The sequence below is a fragment of the Gadus morhua genome, chromosome 11 (assembly GCF_902167405.1).
Source record: "Gadus morhua chromosome 11, gadMor3.0, whole genome shotgun sequence".
Taxonomy (NCBI): Eukaryota; Metazoa; Chordata; class Actinopteri; order Gadiformes; family Gadidae; genus Gadus; species Gadus morhua.
The window spans coordinates 12,402,669-12,419,542 of NC_044058.1; the positions used below are offsets into that span (position 1 = coordinate 12,402,669).

Sequence of the window (16,874 nt, forward strand, 5' to 3'; positions counted from 1 at the left end):
TGGCTGAGAGCCAGCGCTGGTGGCGCTCTTGTTTTCTCAAGTTGTCGAGCGAGCAGAGGAGAAAGTTGGGGAGAGGGAGCCAGAGGGAGCTGGGGTGAAATGTAAGACAGAGTAAGGGCTATGAGAAAACAACCCATAATACTTTATCATATTAACAATATTTTACCACGTGTGGGTATAGTCAGGGCTGGGGCCCACCTCAGCCACGGATTAGGGGCCCTCATCAGGGTTGAGGTGGTCCTCATTCGGGAGGAGGTGGAAGGAGGGTCAGGTGTCAACCGGTGTATTTCCTCTCTTCTCCCCCTCAATCCTTTACAGTCCAAAGAGAGATCCGCCTTGTCCACCTCTCCAACCAATACTCCATTCCTCTCTCTCCCTCTATCTCGCTCTCTCTCACCATCTTTCTCTCTCTCTCTCTCTCTCTCTCTCTCTCTCTCTCTCTCTCTCTCTCTCTCCCTCTATCTCGCTCTCTCTCACCATCTTTCTCTCTCTCTCTCTCTCTCTCTCTCTCTCTCTCTCTCTCTCTCTCTCTCTCTCTCTCTCTCTCTCTCTCTCTCTCTCTCTCTCTCTCTCTCTCTCTCTCTCCCTCTCTCTCCCCCTCCCCCCCCCCCCCGCTCCCCCTCTCTCTGCCTCTCTGTTCTACCTCAAGCTCGCTCTCCCTACCCTAGCGCGCTCCTTTCTGAGGACCTTACTGTAGCCCCGGGGGTCAGCAAGTCTGTGATTCATCTCAGACAACCCCCCCCTCGCCCCTCCCTCTCTCTCCCCTCTGGCATGCTTCTCCCAGCAGACCTCATCGTATTCCCTCCTGTTCCCTGACACCAGACTACTGCAGGACAGACGTAGGGCCTCTTCCATCTCTTGACACGCTGAATCAAACCTGTGGCGGCCAGGTTGACCCATTACTCAAAAAACTCAGTTTTATTACGAAATGAGCAGAGAAATATTTACCCAAAACATTGTGCCAGTCCAACTGTCTTCTTTGTAAGGAAAATCGATTTGAAATTTGATAGTTTCATGAAATAAAGCAGTTACATGTTTGGGGTGATATCATGTCTATTGGATTCAAAATACTAAATCCTAAAAGACGGTTTCACGGTTTTAGTTTGACGGTATTCAGTTCAACCTCACCGCTAAATGCTACTCTCTGACACACTGCCCATTTACGTTATGTTAGTCATGTGTGTTGCTTTGGTTGGTTTTCTCATTTACATTGAATGTTTCATTGCCCGCGCCTCATTCTGATAGTGTAAGATCTATAAATAGAACAGTAATGAAGAGTTGACTTGGCATATCGCCACTGTAAAAGTGACTTATTTCACGAGAGGAGAGTGCTAGTCGGAGAACCAAGCGTTAGTTAAACTCCCTTTTAATTTTTTGGTCATTGTAACAAGAGACAGACATGAAACTGCACCGGCGTGGGATGTTTGTGGACAGCCACAAGAGAACCTCAGTGTTCCTGGTAAAAGGTGAAACACCTTTTAGGTTAGGGTGTTCTGTTTACCAACATAGGGCACACACTGAGAACAGGCTTTCGCTTTTAGCTAAGCAGATTTTGTGATGACAACGAGAGGCTGTTACATTTTGTGAACCAGCTAAGAAAAATACAAGGGGCCAATTATTCAGTGCGGAGTACAATGAGCTACAACCCCGAGCAGCTAATGCTGTGTCTTAATGGTCGCTAGCTAAACGCGGCAGTGCCATCATCAGAGTAAATGGCATGAGGCTGCCTACACACGGCACTTTCAAACAGCGGGCTATCTGCTAAAAGGGGGCTGCTTATTCTGCTTATTCATCGATTGTACCTTCTCTATTTTCATGCATACATCTGTTTTCGTGAAAGGAACCAAAAGTACCATCTTTGATATTGAAGAGGGTTCTGTGCCAGATGAAAGTTTTCCATGTGCCACATTTGGCCCCGGGGCCACGATTTGAGGGACCTCAGCTGTAGCTTCGAGAGCGAAAGCTTATTTTTTTTAATTATATTTTTTCTACTTGAGGCACCGCTATCGATATAATGTTTCAGAAAGCGCAGTGTTTTGCACAACTCTGTGGGAAGTGAGAATTTTGATGAATGCATTCAGGCGCCGAAAGAAGATATTTCTTAAGCCCGGCGCCCCTCATCAGCGAGGGATTTCATACCCTCTTAGAATACTGGAATTGTATTTTGATATCTATCTTTTCTCACTCTGTTGACAGTTGAGGTACTTCTATACGACTCCTATCCTTAGGTCTCCTTGGCGATGCTATCCGGCTACTTTCACCATGACAACACCATGAAATCCTGTCTTATCTACTCTGGTTATCCTCAGCGCTCCTTGGCTGCCTGTCTGGGTGTCTGACTAATCCCGGGGCTGTGTGCAATCCTCAAGCCATCCTCTCACTTAATGAACTAGAAATGGGTTATTTGATATCCCATAATTTTTGGCGCCATGCTATGCCCAACATGTTGCTGATGTGACAACGGCAAGTTACGGCCCAGGGCTTTTGGAGCCCCTCTCTCACACACCCAACCCGCACACACACACACACACACACACACACACAAACAAAGCTAAACCAGTTGTTTTTTCCTAGTGTTCTAAAGCGCATATCTCCGAGTGGGCCAGCGGGAAGGCCAGCCTCCCACTGATGTGTCAGTGTAGTTCTGTCTGCCAGTACCGGGTTCCAGAACCCTGCAGGACACAGCTTTAGAAGGTGTCCAGAGCCAAGCATTTGACAGGTTATGTCTGTAAGATGATATGAACGGCCCTGAGAAGGCCGTGCCAAAATACCTTCATATGTTTGATAGATAGAAGTTATATCTCGTAAAACTGCATAATGGTAATTTGAAATGCACTGGAAAAATATTTAAGCCTTATAGTTTTTGATGTTCAATATGATAATTTCATGGCTGTACAATTTTGTCAATCTCTTTTTCAATACTTATATCGTAATAAGCATGTAAAAATGTATCTCCCGTTTTAAATCAGTTTCATACTTAATGCTAACAATTATTTTCAGAAGTATTTTAATATTTGTGGATACCTTTCGTTATTATGGGATTTAGGTATTAATCTAATAATAATATATTATAATATATTAATATCCATTCAGAGACAATGAATTTCTACAACGCTCTGTATCCTTCTGACTGAGGGTGATTTAATGTGAATGCTTCCTGCGTCACTCGGCAGGCAGAGGTATGGCAGTGTGTCACAGGCACTCCTCATCCAAAGATCCGACGCACCCGTCTGCCCACAGAGAGAAAACGGGGCGCTTCGTCACGCCTTTTGCTTAGTCCTCACCCTGCTTCACCATCTGCGGCCGTGGCAAAGGCCCGCCGCAGTGCTCCCTCCCTACCTCCCTCCACGGTTAGGTCGCTAGCATTGTCTCTCTCCCCCCGCCGGCTAGCATCTGCTCACTAAACACACACACACACACACACACACACACACACACACACACACACACACACACACACACACACACACACACACACACACACACACACACACAGACACTGCTGACAGCACTTAGCCTGGTTTTGTATATGTCTGTCTCATGGAAGAGTCTCAGGTTGGTCTGACTAACCGTCTTACCGTCAGACAGCGTTACTTACATTCATACTGACTGTCTGGACGAACGCCCCCCCCCCCCCCCCCCCCCCCCCCCCGTCTGACTTTCTGACGGACTGTCGCCCTTCCTGTGTGTGTTTTGCAGGAGCTGTCTCTCCTCCCGGGACCCCTACTGTGTGTGGCTGAGGTCGGACAGCTGCGCCACCGTCTCCCCTGGAATCAAGTACGTTTGCACACACGTCCACCCATGCACTCCTGCTAATGGAAATATGACAGCTAATAGAATTACCCTGCAAACCTCGTCCGCGCGCACTGTTAGTTTCTAATGGAAAATTCAAGGGCAAAATCAACCTTGGCTCCGTGTAATATGGGCCTGCTATTCAAAAGCGCTCAGAGAACAATTCATATCCAAGAACAACCGGCGGTCTGATTGAGTCGCGGCGTCTGACGGACGAGGTGAGCGTTCCTCGCTCCAAGGAATCGATAGCCAATCCGGAGCCAGGCCCGGCCGCCATGTCTACATGATGAATACAGAACCCGGGATCTCCATGAGAACACAGTGCTAAAGCAGCTCTCTCCCCCCCCCCCCCCCCCCCCGACCAGAGATCAGCCACCCAGCATCCATCTTCTTTGGACATGAGTTGCGAGCGCACACATGCATGTCTAATTAGTCAGTGTCTGAATGGGGGGTTCGCTTCTGTGGTAAGTGGGGTTAGTGATGGGTTTGCTTCTGTGGTAAGTGGGGTTAGTGATGGGTTTGCTTCTGTGGTAAGTGGGGTTAGTGATGGGTTTAGTTCTGTGGTACTTATTTGGGTAAGTGATGGGTTAAGTTCTGTGATTGAATGGGGTTTTGGTTTGTTTAGTTCTGTGGCTACGATTTTGATTGTGTTATTGGTGAAGGTTTAGTGGTGTAGTGTTTAGTGGTAGATTAGTGGTGATCTTAGGGTAGGGTTTAGAGGTGGGGGTTGGTGGTGGATTAGTGGTGGGTCTGGAGGAGGGTTTATTGTCAATAATGTCTTGTTCTTTTCTCCGTTGTGCCAGAAAACAAGATGGAAAGAAGCAGCCTTGTCGCACTTGAATCAATTTGACCACGTTCCTTGTGTGTGTGTGTGTGTGTGCGTGTGCGTGCGCGTGCGTGTCTGTGCGTGTCTGTGTGTGCACTTGAATCCATAGCCCTGTTCCTCGTAGTGGGTGTGTGTGTGCGAGTACGCGAGAAGGCAAAAGCCCAATCAATACACCTCTGTGAATGCATCACATCCATCCTCTTTCTCATTCTATCCCTTTGTTCTTCTTTCTTTAGCTCTTTGTTTCTTCTTTCTGTTTGTATAACAAGTTCCCTCTTTCTTCTCACCTCTCCCGTGCCCATTCATTTCCCCCTCCTATAGACTGCCTAGCACATGTCGGCGGTGGTTAACGATTGGCTCCCCCGCCCTGTTCCATCAGTGGACAGAGGGAGAGTTAGCGTAATAGGATTGTGTGGGACGAAACCCTCGGATGTTAAAAAGAGTTGTACAGAGGCCACTTCACTCATCTCTGGTCGACTGCAGATTCTCAAAGCCCGTCTCTCCGGCTGAACATCACCTCGGAGACCGCCGCCACCAAGGCAGATTTCTTGACATTGATGAGTTGTAAGAGAAAAAAAAGAAAAGGCGACGAAAGAAAAATCCATGAATAACTCTAAAGTGAAGTGAAGGCTGCTGCTGCCCTCTGCCCGGTGACATCACACTGACCCGGCCTCAGACAGACAGGGAAGAGTGAGTTAGTTTGACGGCCTGCAGTGGGCCTCCGCAGTGGCACGGAGCACCCACAAGCAGCCAGACAGACATATTGTTTCCCATACCCTCTCTCTGACAGGCCCTGGTGGGGATTGTGTGTGTGTGTGTGTGTGTGTGTGTGTGTGTGTGTGTGTGTGTGTGTGTGTGTGTGTGTGTGTGTGTGTGTGTGTGCGCGTGTGCGCGTGTCTCAAGGTTCTCTAAGTGTGCATGCTAGCATATGAATCCCATGATTTCAAGTGTAAACAATGTGTAGACATGGTGTAATGAGATACATGCGTGCCCATCTGTCTGGTTCTCCCAAAGGTGTACGTTGTTTATGTGTGTCCATATTCGCTTCTTGTAAATTCTTGAATACGAATGTTAGCGCGTAGGTTTTTTTCCTTTTGAAAGAGAACAATGTTTAATCAAATGGCTGTGCGTGAATGTGGATATATCTGTCTTGTATATTCTGGATTCCCAGCGGTGTTTCTGTGTGTCTGGGTGTGTGTGTGTACGAATGGGGTATAGTATCAAACATGTTTCGAAAAGCGATGTCTGCGCCGATGTCAGGGGCGGCTGTGGTCATGTGTGATAGGGATGTTTTGCAGGCAGCTCAGCCGCTCGGAACTTCACTGAACCAGAAGAAAAGTCCAAAACGGTCCTCTCAGGCCTGGCAGAGACAGGCTGGGGTGTGGGGGTATGAACCTCTGTGTTGGGAACGTCTGTGTGGAGTGGTGGAGCTGGTCACTTCACAGGTCCCCACAGGAATGCCTTGCATTTGACGGGTTGCTGGTTCACTATACCAAGTCTCTTGGTAAAGTGCTCACGAGCAAGTCACTCCTAGCTAGCGTCGACCAGCTGATGTTGCATATATGAATGGGTTTTGAGTGGCCGGCATTAATTATTAAAAGTGGCTCTCTATTTACCATGCACAAGGCTTTTTATTTCACAGAACCATATTTTATTAATCTCCAAAATGCACAGTTACAGTGTTGGGGGAATTAAAGCAACAAGGAGCAATTCAATGGAAGAAATCATAACAATGCAAAAGATGATAATGTCTTACATGTGCAGTGCTGTTGCAGCGAGCATGTGTCCTATGCAATGTGTGTAGGCTTTATGGGTAATTAATTGTATAAATGCTGAAATACGTGGTGAAATATCATAACATGTGTAGTTAGTGTAGTTTGCGAACGACAAACCATGGTGTGTCATTAAATGTATGAGAAGTCTTGTTTAGTACACAAACACACGTACGCATAAATATGCACAAACAAACACAAATACACAGAGATAAACACGCGCATCCACCTTTAAACCCACCAGCTGCTGCTTTAACAGATCCAGTTGCATCTCCCCCCCCCCCCCCCCCCCCAGCTGGTTCCGCTGGCAATCTAGCTGCTTCCCTGCTCTATACACACACACACAAACCCGCATGAATACACACACACACACACACACACATACAGATGACTACGCACACACAGATGACTTCAGACACACACACGTACACAAACACAAAGACACATACAGATTACTACACACACAAACATAAACTAAACCCACACCCACAAATACTCGCATAAACACACACAGATGATGACTGCACACACCAACACACATAAACATGACTATACACATGCACACAGAGACTAAACTCAAAAAGATGCGCACACAGACTCACACAGTCACACCCTCAACCATGATTACAGATACATACAAGACTAAAACCGCCACACACACACATGCGACCCTACACATGCATACGCACGCGCACAGCCCTGCAAACATGCTCTATCTGTCTGCCACATATGTGTGACTCTGTGTTCATGTCTATAAAAGTGTCGATTACACTATTCATCGCTCTGGCGTCTGTATGTTTCATCATCACTCGGTGCCGGGGTGGGTGTTTGATATCAATAAGTGAGTTTGTCTTGTGAAAGGCGTGGGGTGTTGATGCGTGTGCGGACACATGATGTGTCCCATGCCCGCTCCTGATAGGTCTATTCCTGGCCCCAATACATTTCTTTAATTGTGCCGGCGGCCGTCTGCTGCATGGTGGGAGGTTTATCACCAGGCTGGAGGTTCTGCACTGGAACTAATGGGTTGCTGGCTCTTTCCCTCACCTGCCCACCACATGGCCCCTCCGTGCATTACTCAGAGGCTACGTCTAATGCACTGAGCCGACAGACTACCGTCGTCAGCGTTCATGGAGATCGAGTCAGCAATCATAGACCCCGAGTCGCAAACCTGGTGATTTTTTGACCCCAGGTCTATGATTTCTGAATTGAGTAGGTGTTCTGTATACCGCGTTTGGTTGTATTTCAAGGGAATCGACGTAATCACCCACTTCCGATTTACAGCAAGGCATCGGTGTTCTCACCTCGATGACATGCTGTTGGTATAAAGTAGTCAAATGCATAATGTATTTAGGAAAATTCCCCAACAACATCTCTCTGTCTACGTCTCTCCCTCTCTCTCTCTAGGGGCGGATTTGAACAGGACGTGGAAAACAGCCAGCCGCAGTATCCTGAGAACTGCCACGGTACGTCCTAAGAAGGCAATCTTTTTTTATTTTCCTATTTATCTCCGCCTCCTCCTCAGTCAGCCCCAACGTTAATCTCTTTAACCAATCGTGGCAGCGAGGTTTTCCCCGCCATTGTCCATAAAGTAGTGCAGCGTGATGCCGTTCAAAGGCAGAGAGACGTCTGGGGCGTGGGTGTCGGCATGATAAAGCGTTTTGCGGACGCCTTGTTATTCCCGGCCCCCACACGGAGACTAATTGAAGGAAAGCGAGGTCTCGGAAGCTCGTTTGCTTCCTGAACATCACCTGGCATGTGCTGCTGTGCTCCGGCTCGGCCCTATATGTTTATTAATGGCTCTGCATCCCGGTCCTCTGCCCCCCTGTCTGCCCGCTCATCTATAGGGCCTGTACCACTCAGGGGTATGTGAGGGGGCCCTGTTGAAAATCATTTTGCTTATCCATTTGTCTTTTTCTTCCCCCCCCCCCCCCCCCCCCCCCCACAGATGTCCTGGCGACGACACGCAAGCAGAACACGGTAGCGGCGGACTCGGCGTACGGTCAGTAGATCCACTCGATAACAAGCTAGCTCCCCTCACAACCGGCCGGTTACCCGGTTAGCACTGAGGACCCGAAGCCTTAACTGTTCTGGCTAAAGCTGGTGGAACAAGCCTATGAACCTAGCGGGGCTCCCCCAACTGGTTAGATAAGCCTTCCAGGGGTCTGTGCGCTCACCGGTTCGATTCCCCCCCCCCCCCAAGAGCTGCATCAATCTGAGGTTATCTTCTCAGGAGCGTGTATCTATGTGTGTGTGTCTGATCATTCGGTTCTGGCGCTGGTAACCCTCCTCTCCAGTATCCAGCTGGTTTGGAAACGGCATCCTTCTCTCCATGGGTGCTCCAAGATGCTACACTCGCTGAGCCGCCTAACTCCCTGTACCTTGGATCCAGCACCCCCGGCCTCGTCCCATTACCTTTACCCTTCACCCCCCCCCCCCCCACACACACACACACACTAACACACATGCACCACCCAACACCACATCCATTGGACATGGTGCAGCCTCTTCTGGCTCTTCTGGCTGAGGGAGAGGGCTCTCTCACACAGCAAAGAGTCTTGTGCCAAAAGTCTGCGATAATGTTTTGTTGATGAAGACTAGCGGGAGATGGAGAGTGTATCTTTTTCTTTGCCTGGGTGATACTGGTAGCTGCTCTGTAGGTACTCTGGGTAACACTCTGGTACTGGGGCCTCCCGGGTTTAGGAGGGCTAACTTCACGGGCTGTTTTTTATCTACAAGAGATTTACGCCAGCCCAACTGCCGCCAGTCAAATAGTGTGACTTACTAACACCACACATCTTAGGCTCACTGGAGAGAGAAAGTTTTGAAGACTTATATGACTGAAAGTCGAGGCCTGTTCGTCTCCGGACAAATTGGGTCACTGGGGAGCTAATGATGGCGGTATATCCAGGCCAGTGATTAGTATCAGCGGCAAGAGATGGCAGCCATTATGGCTCTCTAGATTCATCCATTCAGTGCTCTCTCTCGCTCGCTCTCACTCTCTCTGACTCTTTCTCCATCTCTCACTCACTTGCTCTCTCCAGCTCTCTCTCTCTCTCTCTCTCTCTCTCTCTCTCTCTCTCTCTCTCTCTCTCTCTCTCTCTCTCTCTCTCTCTCTCTCTCTCGATCTCTCTCGATCTCTCTCTCTCTATATATCTCTGTGTGTGTGTGTGTGTGTGTGAGAACAGAAGTATGTCTGCCAGAGGCTTACCCCCACACCTAACCTCCCAGAATGCATCTGTGGGCACGCTGTAGTCGGTCTGCCTGCTGGAGGGAAGAGGACCCAGAGGGTAGCAAAGAGGTTTTGATGAGCGCCCCCTGGTGGTTAACCCCTTTGGGGCCCCCCCGTCAGCCGTCAGTTGTACACACCTTTTGAAGCTCAGAACCGAAGGGCCTTTTGCGTTTGCTTTGTTTTTTTGTTTATTTCAACTTTTTTTGGGGGGTGTTCTGTCAGTGGGGAGAGGCGGGGAGGTGTTGTTTTTTTTCCGTTGTTGTTGTTTTTTCGAGCAGCGTTTCACAAAAGCCCTCGGAGCCGTGCGCAGGGAAGATCAATTATCAGCTTTCCCACACAATAACACAGCCCATATGCAGAACAAAGCTGTCGACGCACAGGGTTCCCTGCGCCACAGCCCAGGGGCACGTCTCTCTCTCTCTCTCTCTTTGTTCCTCCTTTACCCCAATGCCCCAGCCAATCAGGGCCCACGCAGAGCGACACGGGGAGAAAGGGAGAGAAGGCCACGGGTCCGGCGCCCAAATCAAACCATTCTCTGTTTTGAAACGGGCCTTGTCTCCCGTTCTAATTCTCTCAACAGTAAGCGAGTGTGTGCCGCCCGGCCGCACACAATCGCAGCATTTTGTGAAAAATAGAACTAATAACGCAGCCCTCGGGCTAGCGTCCAGCACGCCATCGCCGGCGCTCCCTCGCGTGCCGCTTTAATTTGCTTGGCACAGATGGCGCTCTGACAGGGCATCTTATTCAAAGCGAAAGCTGTCAACTGGCACAGGGAGGCTAGAATGAGTACAGGCACATGAGAACAGCCCCCCCCCCCCCCCCCCCCCCCACTGGTCCTGGCTGGGCGGACATTTTGCAGTATGTTAGCGTCATGGCTGGCCTGTTAGCTCAGGGAGCGCTGGCCAGCATCGCTAGCCTACGTGCTTACACACACACGCGCGCACACGCACACACCAGATCTCAAGGACGGGCACTTGACAGAGGATTAAAGCCACAACTACTCCGCGTGACTTGCCGTCTAGTTGTCCAAAATGTGGCGTGTGATTACGTGAGCGGCGGAGCCAGCCCTGGCCCAGCAGGGGGGCTCCGGGTTCGTCCTTGAAATGTGCAGATCAAAAAAAGCCGAAGTTGTTTTGTTTTTTTCTCCTTGGTCTTTGGTCAATGTGTTTTATTCTGTTGTCCACTTTGACTCAAGCCAGGAGCGTTTTGTCTGTTAAAAGGCATGAGTGAGGGGGCGGAGGAGGAGGGTTCCAGCTCGTCTCCGATGCCATTGGAGGAGGGCGAGACAGAGACAGTAGGGTGGCTTCACCGCGTAGGAGTTCAAAGGACAGTGGATGTGGAGCCCATCTTGTACCGGAGAACTGGGTGGTGTTTGTATGTTGTACACACAGAGTAGGCCTACAGAGTTTTATTCAAATAGACCAGAGCTAGGATTCGGAGCCTGGAGGTTAAATGGTTTCTGATTGGCTAAATGACAAATAACCACCTGCAAACTAACACCCAGCAGCTTATTCATATGAAGCCCTGACAGGCGGCCAGCGTTGCGCGCCTGAGTCTATTTTTGTGTCCGCTTGTTGGAAAAAATATATACTGAACTTGCTGCTGCTTCTTTATTTTTTAATGATTATGGAAGGAATTGGAGGGGGCTTTTTTTAGTATGTTGAGGGCATTGTTAACAAGAGTATCTATCTGTGTTAACGTCTGGTGAGTGGCGTTTCAGGTGTAGATAATGCTTTGGAAATGCTTGGTTTGTACAGACAATAATTGCCCTCTTATTTTTCTGAAGTAGCTAGGGGAAATGTGTTCTCCATGTTAGAGTGACTTTCTGGTGTAAGTGGAGGGTTAGTATTCAGCATGCAAGGTTTGCTTTGCTACACATAATATGCATGGCAAGGTTAATGTTGGTACTTTGATGCAACACTCTGACTTGCTGTTTAGTACATCAGGTAAATGCCCATAATTACTACTGAATACTAGTGTTTCACACATTTAACCAGTACATCACTCAGTAATTAACAAAATGTCCAAGCATTTGGAAATTAACAATAACCACCATATACATATGTGTATATACCAAGAAAGATTCTTTGCCATTAGCATGCTCCAAAAGAATAGTTCTTCGTTGATTGGACTGCTATTTCCATATCTGGTCCATTGACAGGAAGTGGGCGGGGCTTATCCCAGGGGTCTTGATATGAAGCGATTAACATACGGGTGATCTCGGCGTCCTATCGGGGGCTCTTCCTCTGAGCTTCCTCTTCTGGGAGGCCGTACCTTTACGGGACCAACATATTCTGTGGGCTATTCACATTTCTCATCTCTCTAACCACTCACCCTCTCACCCTCCCTTCCCTCCCTCCCTCCCTCCCTCCTCCTCCTTCACCTCCTCCTCCCACCTTCGCCAAAATCACAGGGAAGACCACACCCGCAACCGCCAGCACAACCAATGGCGGGCCTGCACTGCCAAAGGAGGCAGGTGACCCCGAAAGAGGCACAGGTCCCGATGGCCCTGCCCTCGTAGGGCAACAGGGGTCACCTGACTCGGAGCCAATCAGTGTGGAGATGGAGGGTAAGGGGGGCGGGGTTATCTCTCCTAACTGAACTAAACGGACTTGCGACGCATTGCACTGGGGGGGGGTGGGGGGGTCCCGAGTGGTTAACCGTGCACTCGTAACCATGACTACTAACTGCCTGTTGGCCCCCGTTGGGGGTCGTGGATATAGGTTAGAACCAGGTCTCCCCTCCGTGAGACATCGGCCTGTTTGGAGCATGCATCCTAGAACACGTACGCGCATCAGTCAACCCCTCTGCATTCCGCTTCCCATGCATATTGAAATGGAACGCTCTTACTTTGAAACACCCAACGCTATAATACCACCGGAATAGTTTTTTGCACATCCATCTCTCAGAAATGTATTTTTTGCTTTCCCAAGTGCAAATGTTCTTTATTGCAATTATTTATGATGGATGGCTTAAAGTCTTGCAGAAAATGACTTTTAAGGAGACATTTTCAGCAAATGCCCAGGGTTGCCTTGCATTTATGGCTGACTGTTCATGTATGCATGCCTAAACTATTTAATGTACTCTTAGGCTGACTTAGACCGAGTATGACTTAGATTAGTTGACTAACCTTTTAACAATTTGGATGTAGTCTCTTAGTAAATGGCAAAATGATTGGCTAATGAATTTTGCCCCCACCGTCCATTATTCATGTGATGGTGCATGATATTGATTATTGATGGTTCAAATATGATTTTCATATATTGATTAATATATGGCGGTAAAAAAAAAGGCATATGACCCTGCTGAAATACCATCACAAAATGCAACATTGCAGTTTTCTTGTTTTGAACCATGAACTGCGATTGGAGTTCAAATTTAATTTAAACAGTTTTGATCCAACAAAAGTCCTCAGATCAAACTGTGTGCCAAGGCCATACAAAACCCTAACCCCCTGACCCCCTGCACGGTTGGTGTAGTTCAGCCCCCAACAGACCCTCACCATGCAGAGTCGGCTCCAGAGCAGATCTACTGGAGGGGCATGGGTCGCCAGCGGGGGGGCACTGCCGTTTGTGAAATATTTTAACGCAAAAAAAGGGGGAGGGCTGTCGTGGATGCTAAACGCAAATAAATGCAGTTTATGCAGACAGAAAGTGGCCTATTGAACAAGCCACGCACCAGGCACAAATGACACAATGCCATACGTATACAAGCCTATTAAACACCAATAGATAGACAAAGCAAACATTAATCAACAATATACCTGCTTAGTAGGCCTTAAAATGAAAGCCAGGGCTGGCTTCAAGAAGTGAATAAATTAACAACTGGAAAACATGTCCCCTTACCATTGTAAAGAGTTATAGGATACTGTTTTAACACAGTTTGGACAGGCCTTTCAGTCCCTAGATCGTCGACCGCTGTCCGCTGACTTGGGGGGCTTGTAGATCGTCGTTGCTCTATGGCTGCGCGGGCTAAATCCGTTGGCGGTTGCTCGGAGCTTGCGTTAGCAGAAGGGCCAGCTCGGCTTTCAGAGACCGTGGCTGTACTAGTGGTGGTGGCCGGAGTGTCGCAGTCTGCTACTGGCTGAGGAGGAGCAGGAGGTCTAAGCCATTTTCGTAAATCCATTTTTGGTGATAATTAGCTAGCTAGGCTAACTTTCGTCTATGATAGGAGGACCAACTGTAATTTTCGATTAATACCAGGATTCTGCGGCTGCGCACTGCAGCTCAACAACGTTATTTTGAAATCAAATGTAACAAGTTTACTCAGCAACCAATGAGCATTAACCAAGCCTAACCTGCAATGCATGCACAACCCAATTGATGTGCTATCCCCGTTCATTCATTTTAAGTTACAGTTTGCACATTTAATATGTAAGGGCAGAGAATTGAGAAATAGTCCGCCAAAGACGTTGCTAAGCAACCGAAGACTCAAGACTCAAGACTCAAATACTTGCGGAGTGAGGTGACGTCATGAGAGGCAAAAAATCCTTTGTTCACCTTGACAACGGTTATACTTGGCCTGAAGTTGTGAAGGACCCCCATGCAAGCGAACGGAGCGTTCCACAGCATTAAGAAGACCCGTGTAATATAAGGGATAATGTATAGAACGCCGGTCATTATCGGGAAAATAAATAAAATAATGACCTGGGGTAGGAGGGGCATTAATGACCGCTAGGGGGGGCACGGCCCCCAAATGCCCCCCCTTAGCGCCGACACTGTCACCATGTGGAACCCAGGTCACATCTCACACACCACCCTCAGACCTTCTTTGAGTTCAACAGCTTTACATTTCAACACCACAGAGACCAGTCCATTTCTACAGTCTAAATTCTAGGGGGGCAGGATAATCTGGGGTGTTTGACTGCGCAGCTGAAATTTTCTGTGTTACAACCCCAATGTCCACAGCCTCCTTTAGTGAGATGGCAATCCGTCCCAGAGACTCCATCAATCAGTCTGGAGAAAGCAACCGTCCATGGCTGCCTCGTCTCCGGTCACCATGCCAATCCGCTCTTTAAATGTAAATCATCAAATCTGAACCCCACAAATAAAACAGCTTCCTGGGGGACAGTGGAAGGACAGGTGGGAGGATGTGGATCTATTAGGAACACGGTGGACCCAATCTGTTAGAGGTGGTGGTGCTTGATCAGAGGACCGTGGTGATGCGTTTGGGCAAGAAACAGGGCTGCACTCCCACATTGTTGTTCATTTCAATGAACATTTCCCATTGTTCTTTTCATCTCCCTCTCTGTCGCTCTCCAGCTTTCCATGGCTCTATCTCTCTTTCACTATCTGATTTTCTCTCTCTCTATGCATATATATATATATTGCTTCTCATTTTCCCTCCCGCCTATTCACTTGCTCTCTCTATTATTCTCTCTCCCCCTGTCTGTCTTTATCCCTCTCTCTCTCTCTCTCTCTCTCTCTCTCTCTCTCTCTCTCTCTCTCTCTCTCTCTCTCTCTCTCTCTCTCTCTCTCTCTCTCTCTCTCTCTCTCTCTCTCTCTCTCCACCCTTCTCTCTCTCTCTCTCTCTCCACCCTTCTCTCTGATTATCTTTACATCTGTCCCCATCTGCTTAGCATTGCTTTACTCAGCAGAACTAGATCGCAGATAATTTCATAAGGAGATGATCATTTGTGTAAATGGTGCCACGGTGCTGTAATAGCGCCCTTGAGCAAACAGGGGCATAACAACTTGATCCCCTGAGCTACTAACTTGCAACTCTGAAAGGCATTTAAAAAATGTTTAATGACTTAGAAAGAGTTTTGAAAAAAGGAAATATGTATTTATCACTCTGGAGAATACATTTTTCATATCCATAAAACGTTCAACCTTTTAACACACCTTACAGACAAATCACAAGCGGCAACAACAAAAGCTTTGTTTTCTTTTTATGCAGCATACACATAAAAGGGTTTAAATAGAGAACTGAGTACATGAATATTAAAACTAACTGTGAAGTTCTGTATTCAATTGGGGCCCTGCTTTGGATTCCCGGCCTGGGAACTTGTTGACCTATTGCTATTTAGAAAAATGCCAGCAGTCAAGTCAGAGCAGGGCTGTGTCTGTCAGGGAACCAAGGCCGCATCCCCCATGGTTGGGAAATACAGGACTGTTTGTTAGCAAAACGGTGGTACGTAAGGCTTCCAGCCCTTTCCAAACCATCTTGCGTATTTGCCTTGGTTGTGCCCCCAATTCTCAATTGACCTTATCTTCACACACCCCGTCTATACACGTGCCGAGGAATCAGCGTGGAGAACACCCCCCCCCCCCCCCCCCCACCCCTACCCCCCCCCCAAAGCTAGCGCTCGTAGCTAATTTAGCTGAGGAGCGCGGGGGAGACAGCCCGATAATAGTGGGGAGGGAGGAGGAGGAGAGCGTTCTGAAAACTCATTAAAACACTGCAGGAGGAACAGAGGGTGAACTCGGCCTGAACTTTCACATGAAGGAGGAATGTGTCCTTGGAGCGGTGGAGGGCATTACGCCGCGTTGTCTCCCAGCGGTTATTTATACCACTTAGTATCTTGAGAGACAGCGGGCTGCATCCGCTCCCATGTAAACATTAGCCCGGGCTACGCCGCACGTCACTCACACTAGTCGTCATGATCCTTCCTCCTCACCCTGCTTGCTTATATTAGAATAATTCCCCCCGGTCTCCGGGCAGAGAACATTTAGATACGCTGTGTTATCCCGCTGGGGGCCCAAGGGTATTCCAGAGTTCATTGGCCAATCAAAGCAGCAGCGCCCTTACTGTCGCTCCCACCTTTTGTCGCTGACTGTTGGCCAATCAGGGAATTTGGCGAGCTCAGCGACGGGCTGGGACGGAAAACGAGTTGAAGCGCTGAATGGAGGCCGACGACTGAAACGTTTTCTAATAATTTAGCATGCTGACGTTGACGGGACCAAGGTTGAGCTCAGAGGAGGGGAGACGCAAAACACTACACGGGTCATTTTCTTTTAACCATTTATAAGTCAGAGTTGTCTGAGACGAACACACACACACACACATAGTGCTAGCAACAATCAGTCGTCTCTAATTTAACACAAACCCCACTCATAGAATTAATTCACTCAGTGGTGGAAGCCAATTTGGCATCCCATTACTTCCAGGCATGGCGTAATGGCACTTATGCAAACACACCCTTGACACCCCCTTTTTCTCCTCCTCGGTTCTGCACACTAGCGCGCTCTGGACTGCGCGCTTTACGGCCATTATGAGTGACATCATGTTTGCGTCGTGGCTAGCTAGGGGCGAT

General features: G+C 48.4%; 1 protein-coding gene across 1 annotated transcript in view; it reads left to right on the forward strand.

Moving 5' to 3' along the window:
* sema6cb (semaphorin 6Cb) overlaps positions 1–16,874 on the forward strand; it is a gene marked incomplete in the record, with an annotated part of 122,742 nt that overhangs the window by 95,147 nt on the left and 10,721 nt on the right. Inside the window, 4 exon segments of the mRNA XM_030370203.1 lie at positions 3,700–3,777; positions 7,795–7,853; positions 8,336–8,389; positions 12,033–12,188. Coding sequence (XP_030226063.1) covers positions 3,700–3,777; positions 7,795–7,853; positions 8,336–8,389; positions 12,033–12,188 — 347 coding nt within the window.